This window comes from Monopterus albus, unplaced genomic scaffold, assembly GCF_001952655.1.
Source record: "Monopterus albus unplaced genomic scaffold, M_albus_1.0 scaffold36.1, whole genome shotgun sequence".
NCBI lineage: Eukaryota > Metazoa > Chordata > Actinopteri > Synbranchiformes > Synbranchidae > Monopterus > Monopterus albus.
In genome coordinates this window covers 404,202-424,733 of record NW_018127916.1, presented here as the reverse complement: position 1 = coordinate 424,733, position 20,532 = coordinate 404,202, and the positions used below count along the sequence as shown (strand labels likewise).

The window sequence follows — 20,532 nt, the reverse complement described above, 5'->3', positions numbered from 1 at the left end:
ACATCAGTGGCATCATTGTGAATGTGCCCACACCCCTGACTTGGTATCCAGGGGTGAAATGATTTCCTGCATAGAGGGAACTTAAAGAAGCAAAACAGATTGTGTGGGTGCCAGATAGCAAAATTACCCACTTGCAACTCTCACTTTCCTCAGTGCCAGTGATTTGGGATTTGACAGCTTCTTGGCCCTTTAAACTTAATAAAAATATAAAATCACAATGGTCAGTTAAAAATAGTTTTTGCTGTGTGATAGTTTGAAAATAAACCACATCTGCATTGAAGGCAGCTTAATTAGCCCCCAGTTTCATCAAAAAAGTTGATGTAGAAAAGGAAATGCAAAGTTTGCTCGGCTCACACTTAGATTAAAACAAATCAGAGTTATTCTATCAAACCTTTTAGTACAGACTGACTAATATCACGCCTGGCAACAGCTCTATGTCGCTTTGTTATGGACAGCATTCTGATTATAGTTGACGTCTTGAGATAAGATGCATCCTCTGAGGTTCAAAAGCTATTAGAATGAATATGAATGCTACAGAATTCGTGTTATTTTTAGATAATGAGATAATTGAGCTGTCATTGCAAGAAAAAAAAAACAATGAGATTTTAGATAATAAGAATGAAGTTGTGATCTTGAGATAATAAGCATGGAGGGAAAAAAAAGAGAAATGAGCCACTGCGGCTCTGAGCTCCTGTAGAATCAGTGCTTTGACGACTAATTGTCTCTATTTTTGAGCAGTTGTGTGAGTGTACTTAATTTTCCTCCTTTCTTTGAGTCTGTCTTTTTAATTTTTTAACCCCTTTTTGTCTCCAGTTGCTGTTCTCCTGAAGGATGACTACTTCGTAAGAGGTGCTGGACTGCCTGGCCGTTTTAAGGCTGAGAAGATGGAGTTTCACTGGGGCCAGAGTAATGGATCAGCAGGTTCTGAACACAGCATCAATGGCAGGAAGTTCCCTGTAGAGGTAAAACATCTTGTTGCTACAATACACTCGGATAGATGTGCAATATGGGGCATCAAGGGTCAATACTGAGTGTAGAAGTTTTGTCAAGTCACTGTAGTGTTTAGATGAGTTTTATATACTATAGAGAATTATAAATTGATACCCTTCCTAATGTGGTGAAATCAAATCTTGCTGGTCAAATAAATATGTAATTATTGGCACTGACATAGCCTAGCATGTGAATGGCCATTAAACACCTAAATGAAAGTAAAGATGCACTTTTGCTTGTAGATTTGGCTGAGTTCTTTGTGGCATGGATTCAGTAGTGCTTGAAACATTCTGCAGTTGTTGTTTTTTTAAATTTCACAAGCTCAATAGTGTTACAGAGTTGGTGCAGAGTTTGAGGCAGCATATTGATGCTTCTAAAATTCAGTTTCAGCTTATCCCCAAGAAACTCCAGTGGACTGAAGATTGTTCAGACCACTGGATAAAAACTTTTTTTTATTTTTTATTCTCCTGTTACTACATTGAGAGGACAAGTTGTCAGAAATAATTTGAGCAAATCTGAGAATCCTGAAATGGACTCACTAAAAATTCAAATTAATGCAAAGTAGAAGTTTCCTTAAAGCTGCAGTATGTACCTTTTTCAAACATTTTAGATGTCGAAATATGCTCCAAAACCTGCAGAGGTGCTGTTGAGGCCTCCTGTAACCCAGAGTCATTGGACAGCAATGCAGCGATATTAACTTTTAAAAGTTTTGGGCAGAATGGACCTCTCTAACCAATCAGAAGTTTTCAGTTATTTCTGCTGTGAATCAGTCCGTTTTGTTGCATTCTCCTTTATTGTAATTTCACAATGACAAATATCCGGAGAGCTCGGCAGCGGGTAACAGATCATAGTAGAGCATAGTGGAACAGGGAGAGGGAGTGACAGGACCATCAGCAATCTATTGCACAACACAGTTTTGAAGTAATTGGAGCATCGATATGTTATGTGGCCTTATGAGTTACAAAAAATGATTAGATTGTGTTTCTCTTCAAATTATTTGTTGATAGATTAACTTGAGTTTAAATATGACAACTCAAACTGGGGCTGCTAGACAATCAAATTATAATATTGTGAAATGCAGAAGAATGCAAAAAATGTGCAATACAGGGCCAGACCTAAAAACATGTTGAGAATGTTCTTAATGTATGTTGAAATCAATATTTCATAAAGAATAATATTGTTCTATTTTTACCTTTACCAGTAGTTGTTTCAGTGGCAGCAGTATGGCAGTGGAATAGTGGGCGAAGCATGGGAAGTTTATAGCACATTTCATTCATACAGTAAACATTCAAGAAAAAAAAAATTGTGATTTGAAAAATGGGAGCCTGTGCCCCAGAAGAGCTTTGTCTATCAATGCTCCTGCCGATCAGCCATAAAATTATGAATGCGGCAGTTGCTTGTCACTCTGCGGCTCATAGCACATCTTGTGTGAATCTGTTTGCTTCCATACTGTCAGGAAGAGCACCAATTTGTCCATCATTCAGTGATTAAAAATATGTGAAATGAGTGGAAACTGTTGTCATGAGGACAAGTTAGACATGATTCTTTAGACAAATTCAACAGCATCACCACTCTAGGTGTGATACCACCACTATAGCCTGCGAATGTGTCTCTTCATAGAGGCCAATGTGCAGCATTTCTTATTAACAAATTTAACAAAGATTCAAACTTCATCAAATCTTTTGAAAAGTACTAATGGAATTTAAAAATTTAATAAACAGTAGACCAACCTCATCTTCAGTGAGCCTTGGGTGTCCATGACCCTGCCACTGGTTCACTGTTTGTCCTTGCTTAGACACTGTTGGTAGGTACTGACCACTGCAGACCAGGAATACCCAACAAGACCTGCAGTGTGGGAGATGCTCTGACCCAGTTGTCAGCCATCACAGTTTGGCCCTTGTCAAAGTCACTCAGATCCTTAGCTCGTCTCTTTTTCCTGCTTCCAACACATCAACATTGAGAACTGACCATTCACCAGCTGCCTAATATATCCCACACACTGACAGGGGCCTCTGTAACAAGATCATGTTATTCACTTTACCTGATAGTGGTCATAATGTTGTGGCTGATTGATGTAGGTCTAAATGACAGAAAGCCATCGCTTTAACAGATTGAGGCCAGCAGTGTTATGCATGATTGGGTGATCATGTACGCAGCTTATAGAAGTAGCAGTGACTAACTAGGTAGTTCCATCATTCTGTGCAGCTTACTGTTACCCAGCACCTGCAAAAAAAATGTACGGATGTGTGTGCCTCCTAATAAAAGAGAAAATATTTTCAGACTTGCATCATTTCTAGTTGCATGAGATCATTTTAAACTTTGGGCCAGCTTGATTGACGGCTTCCTAAAGAACTTTTTGGACTTTTAGTTTTTAACTTCCACACATTAAGGTCACTTTACTAGAAATTTCCCCCTAAGCGAAAATAGTCCTGATGATGCTTGGAGACTACATATATATAGAACAGAAAGCAAAATGGAGCTGTGGAGTTTGAAAGTTAAAATGTGGGAATTTTCCAAACGGGGATGGTCTTCTAAAAGCATTCAAGCACAGGAAGTGTAGGACTCAGTGTTTGAACAGTCTTTTTGAGTTCTTTTATGAAAGTACAACACAGTATAATAAAAAGTACAAAGCTGGAGTAGCTCTTTAAAACCTTTAAGGCTGAATGTCTTGTTGTAAATTCTTAAGTTCTGCAGGTTGTCAGTGATTTACACTTCCAAAAAGACCTGAAATACTGATTTGTCTGACCACAGTACACGTTTCCACTGTGTGATGGTCCATCCCAGATGCCTCTGAGCCCAGAGCAGTCAACTGTGCTTCTGTCCACTGTTGACATAGTGCTTCCTTTTGGCACAGCACAGTTTTAAGCGGCATTTATGGATGTAACTATGTATTGTAGCACCTGGTACAGGTGTGCTAAAGTAATCCTGAGCCCATGTGGTTATATTGCTTATAGAAGAGTGACTATTCTTGATGCAGTGCTGTCTGAGGGATCAGAGAGCACAGTGATCCAGCTTAGGCTTGCGCCCTTGTCCTTTACGCACTGAAGTCCCTCCAGATTCCTTAATTATGTTATGCACCATAGAGGGTGACATAGCCAAATCCCCTCCCAACTTTCCTCGAGGAACATTGGTTTAAACATTTCAATAATTTTCTCACACATGTTGGCAAACCAGCGACCTTCAGCCCATCTTTGCTCCTAAAGGGCTCGGCATTTCCTGGAAGCCACTTTTGTACCAAATCATGATTGCAATCACCTGTTGACGTCACCTATTTCAAATGGAATCATCATTTCATTGTTTTACCTCATTACTGGCCCTGAAATGCAACCGTCCCAACTTTTTTTGGAATGTGTTGCAGGTGTCGGAATTGAAATGAGTGTTTATTTTGAACAAAGAATGAAATTGTGGAGGTATCACATCAAATAATGTGCTGCTGTATTGTTTTCAGTGTAATACAGGACACAGATAATTTACAAATCAATCTTTTTAGTTTGGATTTTACATACTGTCCCAATGTTTTCTGATTTGGGGTTGTAAAATAGTTTTTGCAGAAGGTCACAGCTGATTTTCCAGTGTCATTAATGCTATACAGCAAAGAGCAGGCAGTAAAACAAAGAGAATAGACTGTAAGAAATAAAAGGAAGGCAGAGAAAAACTAACAGACATTGCAAACATGTAGCACAGATATAAGGGATATTATGTCTGAAACCTTTTGGTGTTATTTATTCTGGTGGGTGGATTAAAGCTGAAATCCCACTGCAGAGAATGAGCTAATAGTGCCTTGCAAAGTTTTATCATTTACATTGCTGCCCAAATCCATTATCTCAAATGAATTTGCAGATGTGTCATACTTTTTACATTTTGGGTTTTTTTTGTATGCCCCTATACTGTCAAATAATTAGTGTAAATACAGCCATACATGAAAACAAATGTCCAGATCTTGAAACATGCAGCTCGAGTCCTCTTGTTAGTTCCTTGGCCCTGCTTTTTAGAGCCCTCTCTGCAGGCACGGCTTTTGATGCTGAAAGGCTGAATAATTAGATTTATTTTTTGCCACATCTTGTGTTCAGCGTAGTGTTAAAGGGCACCGGATTATATACAGCCATTATAAAGCTGTTGTGCATATGGTGCCTTTGATGGTATGCTTCTACAAAAGATGATGGAATTCACTTTAATGATAAGTTTGGGCTGCTCTTAGAAAAAAAAAAAGGCTAAGCAAGAACAAGAGAGTTATGCCTTCCAGATATAGCAATATAGATGTGACGTATAATACAGTATGTAGCTTAGCATGTCTTTGTGTACAAACCACGGTTTTTGCATTGCTCTTTGTTGTGGATTTAAGCACATTTAAAAGGATGATACTCTTTTTTCTGTATTTGTAGATGTACTGGCACTTTAAGCGTGATGCTATTGAACGCATGTCAGTAATCATAAATGAGGATCTGCCATTTGGATGCAGAGGACATCTGGTTTATTCTTCACAACTTGAAGGACAGTTAGCCTTGTACCATTTATCCTGTTATCTCATATGACAACAACATGTAGCCCAGATAGAACTGCCTTGACATAGAGTATGATGGGAAATGAGGTTTGAAAAAAATAGGACAGGGCCAACAGAAGACAGCCACTCATAGGACGCAACAGTCATTTTCTCATGGGAACTACAGTAGTCTTGACCTTTTCTGATGCGAGTACAACAAGGAATAGTCTATCCACAGAAAAGCGAAAACACTTCCTGTTAACTATGTACTGTATATGTACATTGTGCACCACATACTCAGGAACAGCACCGAGTATATTATTCCTTTGTATCAGTAAGTCAGGCTACTTGTATCAAGCATGTGAAAGCGTGAAATCAAATAATGAATGGTCAAAGGGGGATATGGTTATGTTGGATCTAGCCTTTGGCCATTTAACTGTTCCACCCTGTAAGATGTGGCACTTTCATTTTTCACATTTATGCCTTGACAGAATTTGATGTATTTGAGATTGGATCTGATACCACAGGTGCAGCAAAACTCTGCATGTTTGTATTTAATGTTTGATGTAGCCAGTGATCTTTTATAGCCTAGGTTGGCTTTTGTTTTGTTGTCTGTGTTTTTGTTCTTCAAGAGTTATGCAGCATGACCTTGGAGGTTGAGATTCAGAGTTTGTCTCTTTTAAACGGACTGTTTTCCAGTCTGCTGTCTAATTATCTCTGCACTCCAAATGAGTCACAGTCAGCCCCGAGTCACCTGTAACACAAAGCATTTACTCTTACAATAGGGAAAACATAAAACTCTAAAATGTTCATCCCATCTGCTTAAAACCTTGAAAATTCAAGCTAACATGGGTTCAGGAGGTAGAGAAACAAATTCAGTGAGTTGTGTTATGGTGCTGCATTACCTGTGTAACATGGTCATGTAAAAATAAAACTGTGCTTGGCCTGTGGCTCCTGAGCTTGACATTAATCCAGCCACAGTCTTTTTCACCGGAGTGAAGTGGGGAAATCGATAGATGGACCACCTGTTCGCTCAAACAGCACAATGAAAAATGAAACTTTTTTTTTTTTCCATTTCTGCCTCTGGGTACCATAGGGAGATCTTTTCTAATAATATATGAGTGTCACGAAGGCTAGATTAATTATACATGCATTACAAATCACACCTCAGGAAGGGAATGAACAGTTAGTGGTTGTACAGTACAGTACACTTCAGAGAGAAAAGTTCCAGTGGCACTAAAAGCATCTCTGCAACAGAAAGTTGACTTAAGAGTATACAGTAAGTGTCCAGACTGTTGGAGATGGATATGGTGGTTCTAATAGCTCAACACACAGCTGCTTAACAACCTCACATATGCAGCATTGATAACTGAGAAACAGCCATCAGCTTTATAACATAAAAAGTTCTGCAAACACAAAAATACAAGCCAATACAGCATAGCTAAATAGGAAAACTGACAAAACCACAACAAAATCCTGTTGCTGTGATTGGTGGAGCGTGGAGGTACTGAAGTCAACAGCCCATCAGTGGTGTTGGAAAATGAACGATTAATGACTTTGGGGGCTAGTAAAGGGCACTGCACACTAGGGATGGTGCGTCATGAGACGCCCGTCACATGACACCCGTAATGGTGCAAATTTAGTGCAGGACTACTGAAATGGGCGGGTACAATATTTTGACCCCCCCCTCGCGAATTGATGTCAGGCAAATAGGACAATAGCGTATCCTGACGCATTGACATTGGCAGTGTGTGGGCTTTCATTGAAATAATGGGTGCAGGTGTTTAGATGCGCATCACATGCTGCCTGTGTGCGTTGCCCTTGAGGCCGGTGCTAAGTTTATAGGAAATTCTTCTGTAATAATATCTGAATCCTGCTCTTAGAATTGAAGTGGAAACAGTTTTTATTTTCTTATGTTCTGTCTATATGCATGCATTTTCATAAACTGTGGTGTTGAGCACTAAGGGACACCATAGATCAAGCCCTTTCTGTTGAGCAGTAAAAGAATCTTTTTCTGACTAACGAGCTATTATAACAGTGATAACACATGATCAACATAGTGAATACGTTTTTATAAGGAACCATCATGGCAGGAGACAAACGGCACCAGGCTGTTTACATTAAACAGCTGTAATGAGAATCGGTATCGGAATCACACTTATTAGGCCAAGTATGTTTAATCACACAAGGAATATGTCTCCAGTACACAGGCTCTCAAATGTGCTTGTAGGTTAGCAGGAGAAAAAGGAAAATATGTGCATTTAAAACAGAAGAGAGAATAGGAGAAGAAAAAAGAACAGTATTTACATTTATGTACACATGCATGTTGTGGCAGCAGTGTTATGTATATAGTTATATTTACAGTTTATTCCACTGGCGGTAAAGTTGGCTTTAACACTGGAACCTCTGTTAATGTAAATTTACCAGGTATTTGTTTAATTCCATGGTATTATGTGGTATTACCAGCCAGTATGAAAATGGGCAAAAGCCAATAAACGGGGATCTTTTAGTGAACTGTAGTTTTAAATGTACATGGATAATAATTGCAGTATAGCTGTTCACTGACATGTAGTCTATCTATCCCATTAAGTTCTCTGTCAGTAATTTGTAATGTGAAATATCATGTTTTGTGTATTTGTGCAAAAGCAGCCACCACACAAATTTACTTGACAGTGAGTGCTCTAGCACTTTGTAAATGCTCAAGTAAACAAACAAGGTAGATGGTTATGTGTGATTGGAGTGAGCAAATCGTACTATGATTGAATAAAGGCATTTAACTGTTAACAATAAAATGATGTGGTGAGCAAATCATACAATGATTGAATAAAGGCATTTAACTGTTAACAATAAAATGATGTGGTAGCACAGTTGTGGTAAAGAATAAAGAAAGGGAAAAATATGTTTGTGTTTTTGTGATAAATCCAAGATCTCTCCACCCAAAAACGTATTTGTTGTAGTTTTCTTGTCTTGTTACAGTATCTGGCTGTCTTGGGAAATCATGCCAAACATGACTTTGTTTTTCACCTGTTTGTGCATAAGTGGAACTTGGGAATGCAGAGCAGCTTCCAGCGCTTGTGTTTGTACTCACTTTGTCCCGGGGAAAAAATATTGAGGGATATAAACTGAATTTAGACTAAAGCATAGTTCAGGAGATATGGGCAGCATGGGCTGTCTGCCCTCCAGAGAAAACCGGAGGTAAATTATAAAGCTCACATATTGTTTTGTTGTCTTGTGCTATAGCTTGCACCTGTTCCCACTGGTGACTCGCGAGCTGTCATTCATGGCTTTACATATTTCTCTGTACAGTACTTTATACTGACAAAAACAGACATGTATGAATGTGTCTGGATATGTGAAGACAGTTTAAAGACTGGTCAGACCACCTGTCTGTCCTTCCTAAAATCATCTGCTTTCAGAGATATCTGTGGATGAAGTTTAGTCCATTGAGGGGTTTTGGGTCACATCTCAAAAACATGCAGTAAAATAAAGCATGCAGTCAAGTGATTCAAATCGTTTTTGGCAACATTTATTTTTATTGGCTACTATGAAAGTGTCTGATAATTGAATATCACATTTTCCAAAGTGTGCTGTTAACAAGAGCGGGTCACATGAGCCAATCTCAGTGAGTAAATGAAGCCTAAGGGGGCCAGCTTAATTGGGTAATGTAGTTAATAACATCTGAAGGGTGATGAATGGCCAGTGCTCTTTCTTGCTGAGTTCTCACACAACAAATTAGTTCTATTAAAGGCTGCAGTTAAAGGAACTCTGAAGGAAACTGATTAACTTATCTGGATAGAGTCATTTTGTACCTGTTTTAGGCCTGCGGTACACATTAATGGATTTATTCTTATTTATATGTTTAGTTACTTTGGCTTTTTGCATCTGTTGTCAGCACAGCTAATTGTAGCTGGGGGTTTCTTGTAAGTTTCCCTTGTCAAAGAAAAAGGCAAACATACCCTTTAATTAAACCAACATCTAGGATCATTTTTCTTATTGCCAATTAACTTAGTTCAGTGACATGAAAGGGTTTTTCACTTTAAAAAAGGCTTGAGAAACTGAGATGATGGACAGCTCCAATTGCTACTTTAAAAAATCATTTGTGCTTATTTTAATCAGCACTACCATAACATGTCTGCTTTGAAATGATAGGAATGTTTTTTTTTTCCAAATGTATATACTGTATATAGAAAACCAGAGCCATGACAGTTATGTGACATATTCTGTGTTTGTGGATTATTCGCATGCATCCTAAGCTTTGTTGAGAAATCAGAAGCAATGTTATGGACGATATAGAGTAATTGAAGTGCAGTGATTAGAAGCACACCATTCTGTTAGATCTTGCCACAGAAAAAGAGCACATTCCTCAAGTTCCTCCTCTCTGCTCTTGATTGTTTCTGTGAGGACAGTTGCCCTTAGGAATGGGATACTGTATTTCTCTAGCACCCTCCAGGAGTGGCAGCACACAAAAAGAAATGACACAAATTATGGGAGATTTATGGGAGTGATAAATACACCCCCTTTTCTGCCCCTCAAAACAGCTTTTCATCAGCTCCTCAGCGGTGTGTCCAAGTGATTGATGACAGGACTGTTCATTCTCCTTGTCCACTCCTCAAGCTGTTTATGCTCTGTTTCCCATCCCAGATGCAGATCTACCTTTACAATTCAGATGACTTTGACAGCCTCAGCGCTGCCATCAAGGAAAGACGCATCATTGCTGCAATGGCAGTCTTCTTTGAGGTAAAGTATCACCAGGTCTGAAGGTCAAGGAAAATACAATCTGAAGCAAACCTAGACTATGTGTATACACTAACAGAACATAGACGTTGTTATCCATGCTAGCAGCATGTGTCTAGAGCCTGCACGGTCTGTCTGTTGGTCACTCTGACTTTGGTCCAAAGCAAAATATATCAATGACTGTCACATGGATTGCCATGAAATTTGAGACGCACATTGTTGCCCACCTTAGGTTGAGTTATAATTACTTTGAGCTCCTGACTTTTCATGAAGTGCCATCATAAGGGGAAATGTTTGTTCTAATACTTGACTAGATATCTAAAGCTATTTACAATGTCATCAGCTATACTTTGGGCCCTGTCTTGCAACAAACGCATGGCATGCGGTTCGGGTAGCGTGTCTGTGTTTCCTAATTCCCTACCTATGCAATTATTATTTTCATGACCTGCACATCATTATGCCTTGTTATCAAGCAGCAGTCTGTCGGCTTCATGCCAGCATGTGTGTCTGGATGAAAATGGGGCGTGTCCAGCTAAATTTTGGGTGCGTTAGTAATATGAGGGCACACAGAGCGATTGCACCACTGACCAGCAATAACCAGGTCTGTGGTCAACAGTCAAATCATCGTTGCTGGCTAATGGGAGCTTTGACCATGTTGTGATGTCTAGGTGTGTGCACTGTGGTGGTTATACCCTGGGGCGTGTTGTGCAGGACATGCAAAACTTAAACAAAAAGATGACAGTGTGTTGAGTGTTGTGCACATCAGTACTTATGTATTTATAATACCCTTTTGATTTGTGATTGTGTGCCTTCACCTCGTGCACGAGCAGATCCATTTCCTCAGTGGAAAATCTTACTGACATCCAACCAGGCAAGTCTGCCAGTACACTTTAACTGTTTCTCGTCGTCAGATTACTGAAATGAACACGGGCACGCCCAAACACCACTTGCGCCAATACATCTTGATCAGATGCTGTGGATCCTGAAAATAGGGCTCTTTGTGTTCAGTGCTAACTAGTCAATGTTGGCATGCTAGCACATGACAGTGTCCACCATCTTGGTTTAAACATACCTGCTTGACATCAGCATGTTAATATAATTATTTTGGGCATATTAGCATGCTGATGTCAGAGCACTGTGTCAAAGTATACAAGTTTAGCATGGTTTACTCTTGTTTAAACATACTATGTTCATGTCTAAACGATCCATCAATTTTCTACACTGCCTATCCTGTAGGGATGTGAGGGAGCAGGAGCTAATCCCATCTGACAGTGGGCAAAAGGTGGAGTACACCCTAGTCGGGTCGCCAGTCTGTCACAGGGCTGACACAGAGGCAGACAAGCATTCACACCTACGGGCAATTTAAAGTCACCAATTAATCTAACCTGCATGTCTTTGGGCTGCGGGAAGAAACCCAAGTACCCAAAGGAATCAGACAGGCACAGGGAGAACAGAAGATGTTAATAGAAAAAAAGCCTTTTACTTTGGCTTATAATATAATTTATTAACATGAATAGTGCTTAATGCCAATAGAAAATTGTACAAAATCAGGAAGATGAGGTACTAAATGTAATGAGAGAATAAATAGAAATTTGACAACCATGAGGAAAATACTAAAGCATACAGTGGTGCGGAAATATCCACACAAACCAAACATGATAGTAAAAGGGTGAGGTACTCGTAAGATGATGCTGAATAGTTGGAATTTTATTAGTCCAGTTATTAAAAAAAAGACGAGTAACTTTTTTTTATGACTAAATATTTATCAAATTATCATCGGCACCTGTGTTGTGTAGGAAATTTTCTCTTCACCTGATTATTTTTATTGTTCTGTGGAACACTGCAGATTACTCACTGAGATTCTACAAATGTCCCCCTGAGGGGTCTGTACACATAAGCTCTTAGTGGACAAGACTGGTCCTGATTTTTAACTGTGGGGAAAAACAAACCCCAACAAAACACCATTTATGAACTGTGAAGAAGCATACACCACTGACAACTTCAAGGAGCCTCTGTGTCTAACAGTCTTAATTTCTATTAGCACTACCTTTGCTATTGATGGCAGGTGATCAATGCGTGCTAACATTTAGCTTAATAGTATGTGGGCAAGGGTCAGCGCTCAGGCAGAGGGAGGCTTGAATGGGGACGCAGGTGTTTGTAATGTAGGTCTACTCCCAGACATTGATGAACCGCGTGTACGGGGACCTAAATGCCTCCGCTAGGGGCCTGACAGCCCTATTGCTTAATGCAATTAGCACCACCATACACAATCCGCTGAGTAGCGATTTACAGTGCGAGTGTTTTTAAGAGGGCACACATACTAACATTGGCTCAGATTTACCATTTCTAATCAATGAGGACAGTTCCTTCCTGTGCTCCCCAAAGGCCTATTAATGGCCTCTAAGGTGTGCGCATTATCCGCATTCAGCATTCAGTTCACACAATTATTCTCCTCTGACTGTCCTGAATTAATGTTGAGCAAGGGAATGTTGGTGCCCACATCACAACACTGTTTTTTTTTCGTCCACTCGTCTCCTAAGTAGGACACTGGGGATATTGTATAATGTGGGGATGAAAAATAGTTGCCAGTCTTCAGTCATTGCAAAGAATTAAGGGTAGTCCCAGCAGGAAACAGGGGAATCATCACTGGTTTTAGTAGCTAACGACTAAATGGCCTCACAGTGATGTGGACGTCACACTGGAACAGCTACAGGAGGAAGCTTTTGGAGTCGTCATGTGTTCAATCAGTGTCTCATAAAAATCTAAGCCTCAAAAGCACAATAAAAGTTAACAGATTAAAAGGAGAGGAGAAACTGAATAGTATTTTTGTTTGTCTGTTTAAATATCATGGTATTGGGTGTAACATATTTCAATATGAATGGGAAATAGGGTGGCATCATACTACAAGTTAAAATGTAATAATTTTAAAAGATGCATTAAATAGTACTAATCAAGGCATATGGTAGAGTAAATGTCATTTGTTGGAGCAGAAATACACATTACAATACAAGCATGTAGCTGGACTGAAATCTAATACAAAACAGTACAAAATCCTACCACAATGTAATATCACAAACCTCACATTAATAGATGGTATTAGATACTGAGAGATTATATTGTAGAGATGTTGCCCATATTGTGTATTTTGATTCATACTGATCATCTTTAGTCATAGCTTTAGATTATTATTCTAATTTTGTAATCCCTTAGTAATCTGTTGTCTCTGGACTTTTCCTGCAGGTAGGACAAAAGGACAATCCAGCTGTGGATCCAATCATCCAGGGACTGAAGGGAGTAGTGCATCATGGTAAGTGATGGGAAATTAAGCCCCTTATAAACTCTGCATCTTATATAACAATCTTGCAGCATTAATGTGGTGAATGCATTTGCATACAGTATGTGTATAAATTGTTTTTTTTTTTTTCCTGTCATACCAAAATCTCCTTCACATGAAATATTACTGTGGGATTTAAATTGATGTGGGTTATTCAAAAAGCAATAATCCCATACAAAATTACTGTGACTTTGCTGCTGTTGATGTTTGGCTTATCCTCTAGGTAAATTTCTCATGGCAGCGCAGACATGTTGCTCCTCCCTGCCTCCACATAGGAAAGGCTGTTGTTTCTGCATTCAACAGCTTCAATGTTGGACTTCTTTCTTTAATCCTAAATTAGCTTAAACACGAGATATGTGCAGAGTTTAACTTTGCAAGATATCCCCTCTCCCCTGCTTGTCCACTGTAGGAGACCTCCAAGGTGCTTCACTCACAGAGACAGAACTATTAATTACATCTGAGCCTCAATTAAACACCATTCTGTTTTAATCTGTATATGTACTGTATATATGCTCCTCTGGACTGCAGGCACTGCAAAGGCTCCTATTCTTATTTAAACCATTCATGTTTTGTGTTGTATGTACAGTGGTTCAGTGGGTTAGCACTGTCACCTCACAGCAGGGTTCAAACCTTGCTGTTGACTAGGGTCTCTCTGTGTACAATTTGCATGTTCTCCCTGAGCCTGCCTTTTCTCTGACTTCTCTGCCTTCCTCCCACAGTCTAAAGACATGCAGGTTAGGTTAAAAACTGTGCCAAATTGCATATGCGGATCAGTTGTGTCTGCTGTGCAGACCACCGTCAGGGTGAAGGTGACAGGCAAAAAAATGTCATGCCAAATGTCTTGTGGCACCATTCTTCATGACGTATCGTCATAAATTACTGCTGCAGTGCTGACTTCACTGCATGCATGACTTACGCAGGCTGTGAGCAGATGTTTTAGCATGACCATGTAATCTTTTACTACAGCTAGAGACACAGCAGCTCCGTTTACACAGACACGTATGACTTGTTTTACAACCTGCTGCTGACAGTCTTTATGTGAGCATAATCATGCACTGACAAGGGCATGTAAATGGATGAAGATATACAGAAGCATAGCATAATTGCTTTGTACCTGTGGTGATTTCACACAACCAGTCCTGGGCTTCATTGAGTCATTTGAAACAATATTTCAGTCCCTGTACTTTGTGTGGATGGACGTTTTAAACTGTGCAGTATGCACTTGACGGGGTTATGACTTTTTTTCTTTCTTTTTTTTTTTGAGCCCTGGAAAACAAAACTTTTGTAACTTTATGATTGAGCAGGAAAGGACCAACACAAAAGAAAAAACACAATTGAATCCTCTTCAGAATCAGAAAATGGGTCGTTTTGTTCAGTGTAATTCTGCACACAGTGAAGTAATTGCAATAAAAAAAAGGTGTATTTTCTGATTGGTCTGTTTTCAGCTGAGAGGTCATTTCATGTGTTTTCTTTTGTTATATAACCTTGATAAAGGCAGGTTGCCAAACATGTTGGCTATACTGGATTATTTTATGAATATTTATCAGCTTTCAAAGGTGGCTGAACTCGGTGTTCGTGCTAACACCACAGTATCTCTCATCTCCCAGCTGAAATCGAACTCGGTGTGGGTGTGGTGGATTTTGGACTCTCTTCTCGCTGGCTGCTAAATGCTCCTCGCCTCCTCCACCACGTTAGGGTGGTTGGTTTTCCACTAGCTCGTTATCCCACAGTCGTCCATCCATCAGCATCGCAGCGGCCCATGAGCGATAGGGCACGTACAATCTCTGAAGACAGGGAGAAGAAAGGCTGTGAATACTGAATTAGAGGTTGGCGAGGTTAACAGTGCCTCAGTCGTCCTATCTAATGAAAACCACACCCTAAACCTCTGTTTCTTTTTAGATAAAGTCATGAGCAGTGTGAGGTTTGACACAAATTCATCTTAATTTGGGTTTTTAACATAATTCAAAGGAAGCACAAGGCTGCTTGTATAAGCCACAGGCATATTTGCAGGAGATAAAAGAATTTTCCTCTGGATCACAAACCGAGTCCTTCTTGTTATTATTTTATATGGCACTGTGCGGTTCTGATTACAGAGGACAGAGCAAATCTGGTAGATCTGGTAATCATGTGGATCTGCCTTAATCCCCGTGTCCCATGCCACAGTTGTTGCACGAAGCAGAGCGCGCTACCACCCAGCCACAGATCAGCTGTCAGAGCTGGCCATTTTATCAGCCTCCCCTCCCTATGCTCCTTTCCCATCTGAGTACAGAGATCTGGCCAGAGTGATAACAAGCGGTGAGGCTTTTAACTGCTGCCACCCTGATTCCACTAGTGGAGGTTTCAGGTTGGTAAAGTGCCGCAGGGAGAGGGAAATGAAATGACCTTGTAAATGTTGGTGCACTGTAAATGTAACTAAAGACATGCAGGGTTTTTGCAGAACATTACAAAGGGAATGATGTATATTTGTTGCTGTACACATGTCTGTCCTTTTCAAGTCTTATTTACTGACAAGTTTTGATCCCATGCTCCACCCAGAAAAGGAGACCAACCTCAGGTCGTTCATCCTGAGGGATCTGTTGCCATCGTCGGTGGACAGTTATTACAGATACACCGGTTCTCTGACCACACCGCCCTGCAGCAAGGTAGTGGAGTGGATCGTCTTCTCCAGGCCTGTGTATCTGTCCCATTCACAGGTGTGTTAAGTATACATACACGCCCACACGCATGCGCATAGACAGCTATATTCTTCATACACAGTCAGATCCCATTTGCATAGTCAGTGGAACACTTGCTGCCCCACAGTGTCAGTGCACAAGCAATTTTTCCCCTCATCTACCACTCCCTTTTCTTCCCTTTTTCCTCGTTCCTCCTCAACTCCTCTGCATATGAAACCATAACTGCCTATATAGAGGATGAATAAGCAAGAAGGAGAAGCCAATTACTGGCATTTGAATGATAGTAAATGTGAGCCAGCTCCTATACATATATCATGCTGTTGGTCTGGGACAGTGATTATAGGCTTTTAAATAGAATACTGCTGCACATGGAGGCTGGTTAAAGTTGGTCCTAGTTTATTCATTTAAATTATTTTAGTAAATGTTTCTTTTTTCTAATGAAAAATGTAGCATTTTACAAACGTACCTACTGTGGGGGCTTTACAACCGCTTACCCCCAAATGGTTTAGCCACGATGATTTTAAGAAATAATGTATGCCAAATCATGCCCCACGCTTTTTTGCTGATCCAATACCAGTCCTTTGCTGCATCTTTTATACTTATAATTCTCGGGTTACCCAGCTGCATATCCTCTAGAGTGTTCCCTGCTGTAGAAATTTGCAGGGCTCAGTGGAATTTCTATCAGCTTGCAGGAGGACAAATCTTTTGTTCAGAAATGACTTCAGCTGCAAGAATATTGACCAGCACTACAATGTTTGTGACGCTCACAGATAGTCTTTTATGAACCTGTAATTCATTTCTCCAAGCACGCATAGGACACATTGATTCCACAGTATCTGTAATGTGTAGTCATTACAGCACGCGGCAGGAGATCATTCATGGCAATCAATGGCCACAAATTTGCCCCATTGAGAAGTTACAGGCCAGTAGGTAGCCAGGATGATGATTGGGGTCCATGCCTGCTGCTGCCTGTGGTGGGAATGTTTCTTGCAAATACTGTGCTCCAGTTGTGAACAGTCACCTACTCACAAGTGGTTACAAAAGCAGTCCTGCATGATATATTATATTCAATCCACACACACACACACACACACACACACACACACATAACAAATGCGCCTTAATTTGCTTCAGTATAGTTGTTCTGTCTTTTTATCTAGCTGGAGGCCTTTTACTCCATCTTTACAACAGAGCAACAGGATCACGTCAAGTCTGTGGAGTACCTTAGAAACAACTTCCGGCCCCTGCAGGACCTGGATAATAGGAAATTCTTTAAGTCGGCCGTGAGAGACGCGTGGCAGAGAGATAAGACTGAGTTCCTGGGAAGCCCTCACAGCACTGAGGCTTCAAGAGGTAAGTTATATTTTCTGCATTGTATCAGATTCTCCCTGTGGTTTGCACTGTACTCCAGCACAGCTGGTTTAACCCAAGGAGCTCCTCTACTGCTTTATTAATTCTTGTGGAGTGCAGCTTAGATTACTCAGAATAGTGAGAGTGAGAGTTGCCGTGAACTGTAAAAGTGTGGAATAGTATTAAATAATGCATACTGTTGGCGGAGGTCAGAGATCATCAAACGTCACATACCGTCCTAATGCAGCCCAAAATCTTAACAAAGGCTGTGAAACAGGCATCTGTTGGATTCATCTTTGCAGTTTTATTTGTCCTAAATTACTTTTCACCAAGTCTCTACTCCTTAGTTGCTGTTGCCTTGTCAGTCAAGTTATTTGTTCTCACAGCAGTACATGCAGTTTACAGTGATAACAGTGGAAGATTGCTTTTTTTTGTAAGATGGGTCCTTGCTTTCAGACAGTTGCAGACAAAAGCAAGCTTCTCAATTCCAGCTGGCACCTGGACATGTTGCCAGCTGCAATGACAACTATCAGAGATTTTAGAGGTTTTAGAGGTGTACCGATCGATGGGCGGAGATTTGATTTGATTTATTCTTTTCTTTCAAGCATGTAAAGACAGTTGATATGTCAACACACATAATTTTACACATATCTAACAAATGCTAATCCAATATCAATGTGCTTATACCTAGTACATGCTTGACTGGAGTAGGAAGAAGTCAGACTTATCCAGTCCTACCCCATGACATCATCTTACCATTGAAAGATTGAAAATGGCCCGTTCCCAGTGTGATCGGCCTTGACCGATGACCGGCCGATCTGTCTGAGATATCTGATTCTTGGTTGGTCAGATTTAAAGGCATGACAGTGGCATAGACCAAAAGTGTAGCATCTTGTGTGCACCGTGAGCAAGACTCCTGTCTAAAGTGGGTGCCTGCTTACTTGTGAATGGGAAGCGCTGGGTGAACAAAAAGCCACAGAGGAAGAGCCTACAGAAACGCTTTGGAGAAGGGAAAACTGCATCCAAAATACTGACACATAGTACACAGTGAGAGAATTATTGGCGACACATGAAATACATGTATATGTACAGTGTATCCAACCTGAGGTAAAACACAGCAACTACACACACTTCAAAAAGAACTGTGTGCTCAGTAGGACTGATGTAACAGACATTCTTCTGTTTCTGTTGCCCATTGCACCTGTTTATATTTAGATAAGTACAATTATTACTTATTACACTTAATTTTTAGTTAGATGTTTGTTTAAAAAAGTGGGAGAAAGGAAACTGTAAAACTTGAATACAATGCTTTATTTTTATTACTCTTATTAAAACATCTGGCAGCAGAGCGTAGGGTCGGCGGTTCAATTCCTGGCTTCACCAGTCTGCATGTTAAAGTGTCCTGGAGCAAGATACTGAACCCATTTTTGCTCTCAGTGATGTCACTGTTGTGTGAATGTGTGAGCATATGTGTGTACAGATGGGTGAATGGGAAATTGTGTAAAGCACTTTGAGTGCACGTCAGTGCGTAGAAAAGTGCTGAATAAGACGATTTACCATAATATGCCCTCGATGGCTACGTACATAATATCATGCTAAAAGACTGAGGCTAAAGCTGTGCATCATAGGCTAAAAATCTGCTTCCTCACCAGTTTTGACCCATGTATAACACATAGTCACTGCATTACAGTGCAGAGCCAGTTAGTACTAGTAGAGCAAGTATGATATGGAAAACTTAACTGTGCTTACTCTTGCCCTTAGAAGTGCTAGGTTACTGGACAGGTTAGTGATTTCAGCTTTATTTTGTATGTTTATGGTTAATCTGTTCCTTACACTTTTACGCTTCTGTAAAAGAGGATGACACCTTCCAAACTATTTAAGTTCAGACTATTACACTTTGTAATGCTCCATGCACAATGCTTCAGCATATGGACTAAAGGGCACCTCAGAAAGGCGGCGTGTGACGTGCATCAGAGCACCCGCACCTATTATTTTCAATGAAAGCCCATACACCGGCAGCAAACTGATGAGGTGTGTGCATCCTGAAGCATTGGTGCACATTAATGTCTTATTTTCTTGGCATCAACGCACGTCAAAAGCATAAAATACTGAAGTACTCACCCATTTTAGTAGTCCCACACTGAATATGCGCCACTCCCAGTGTGTGTTAAGGGATTTATGTGGCCCATGTAAATCTGAGCATAAACTACGAGCCCTAATTGCACAGGACAAGTATTTCATGGGGTCTTTCATTTGGTTTTCTTTCATAAAGACTTGATTTTTATTTCATCGCTGGCCAAAAGTCATAGAGACTGCAATGAAATGACTAATGATATTATATAGTAGTTTGGGAACAAAGATGAAGATGCTCATCTGGCTGCTCAGCATGGAGATGCATTCATTCTGAGTTCAGAACAGTAGGTGAGTAAATATAATGGGGCCATTGAAAAATTTTTTTTCTTAGGTAGGATAAACAAGACAGATTAAACTCAACAGAAGAATAGGCAACAATTCAAATCTCAGGAGCTTTTTGGATGAAGCTCGTCTGTCAGAACAGTGCACAATATTCTCTCATTGTTATAACTCATTCTTATATCAAAGAACATATCAGCACCAAGCGTAGACATCATGCAGGTCTTGATTAGAGTATTTCTGTTCGTCTTTCTCTTTTATGCATGCATCTCACAGTGATTGTTTTAACAGAACAGTACAGGAACTATGGAGACTAATGAGAAAGGCTGCTGCTCCTTAAAGTGGTGTTGTTGGTGTCTGGTGGGGAGAATTGATTGGGAATGCTTGTGATGAAGTTGGAGCACTCTAACGGGGCCGATCAGCAATCATCATGAATATGTGGCACAGCTAAAATAGACCCATACAAAATAAGTTGTGAAATTGCTTTTGTGGCATTACATCAGTAAGCAGAATGAATGTGGACAAGTGTCTCTTTTTTTTTTTTTTTTTTTTTTTTT

The 20,532-nt window shown here is 40.1% G+C and overlaps 1 protein-coding gene across 2 annotated transcripts in view; it reads left to right on the top strand.

Moving 5' to 3' along the window:
* LOC109958951 (receptor-type tyrosine-protein phosphatase gamma-like) overlaps positions 1-20,532 on the top strand; it is a 111,126-nt gene that overhangs the window by 65,547 nt on the left and 25,047 nt on the right. For both annotated transcript variants that reach the window (XM_020597947.1, XM_020597948.1), the window contains 5 exons: positions 814-962; positions 10,112-10,207; positions 13,445-13,511; positions 16,074-16,231; positions 17,374-17,566. In XM_020597947.1, coding sequence (XP_020453603.1) covers positions 814-962; positions 10,112-10,207; positions 13,445-13,511; positions 16,074-16,231; positions 17,374-17,566 — 663 coding nt within the window. The remainder of the gene's footprint in view (positions 1-813; positions 963-10,111; positions 10,208-13,444; positions 13,512-16,073; positions 16,232-17,373; positions 17,567-20,532) is intronic.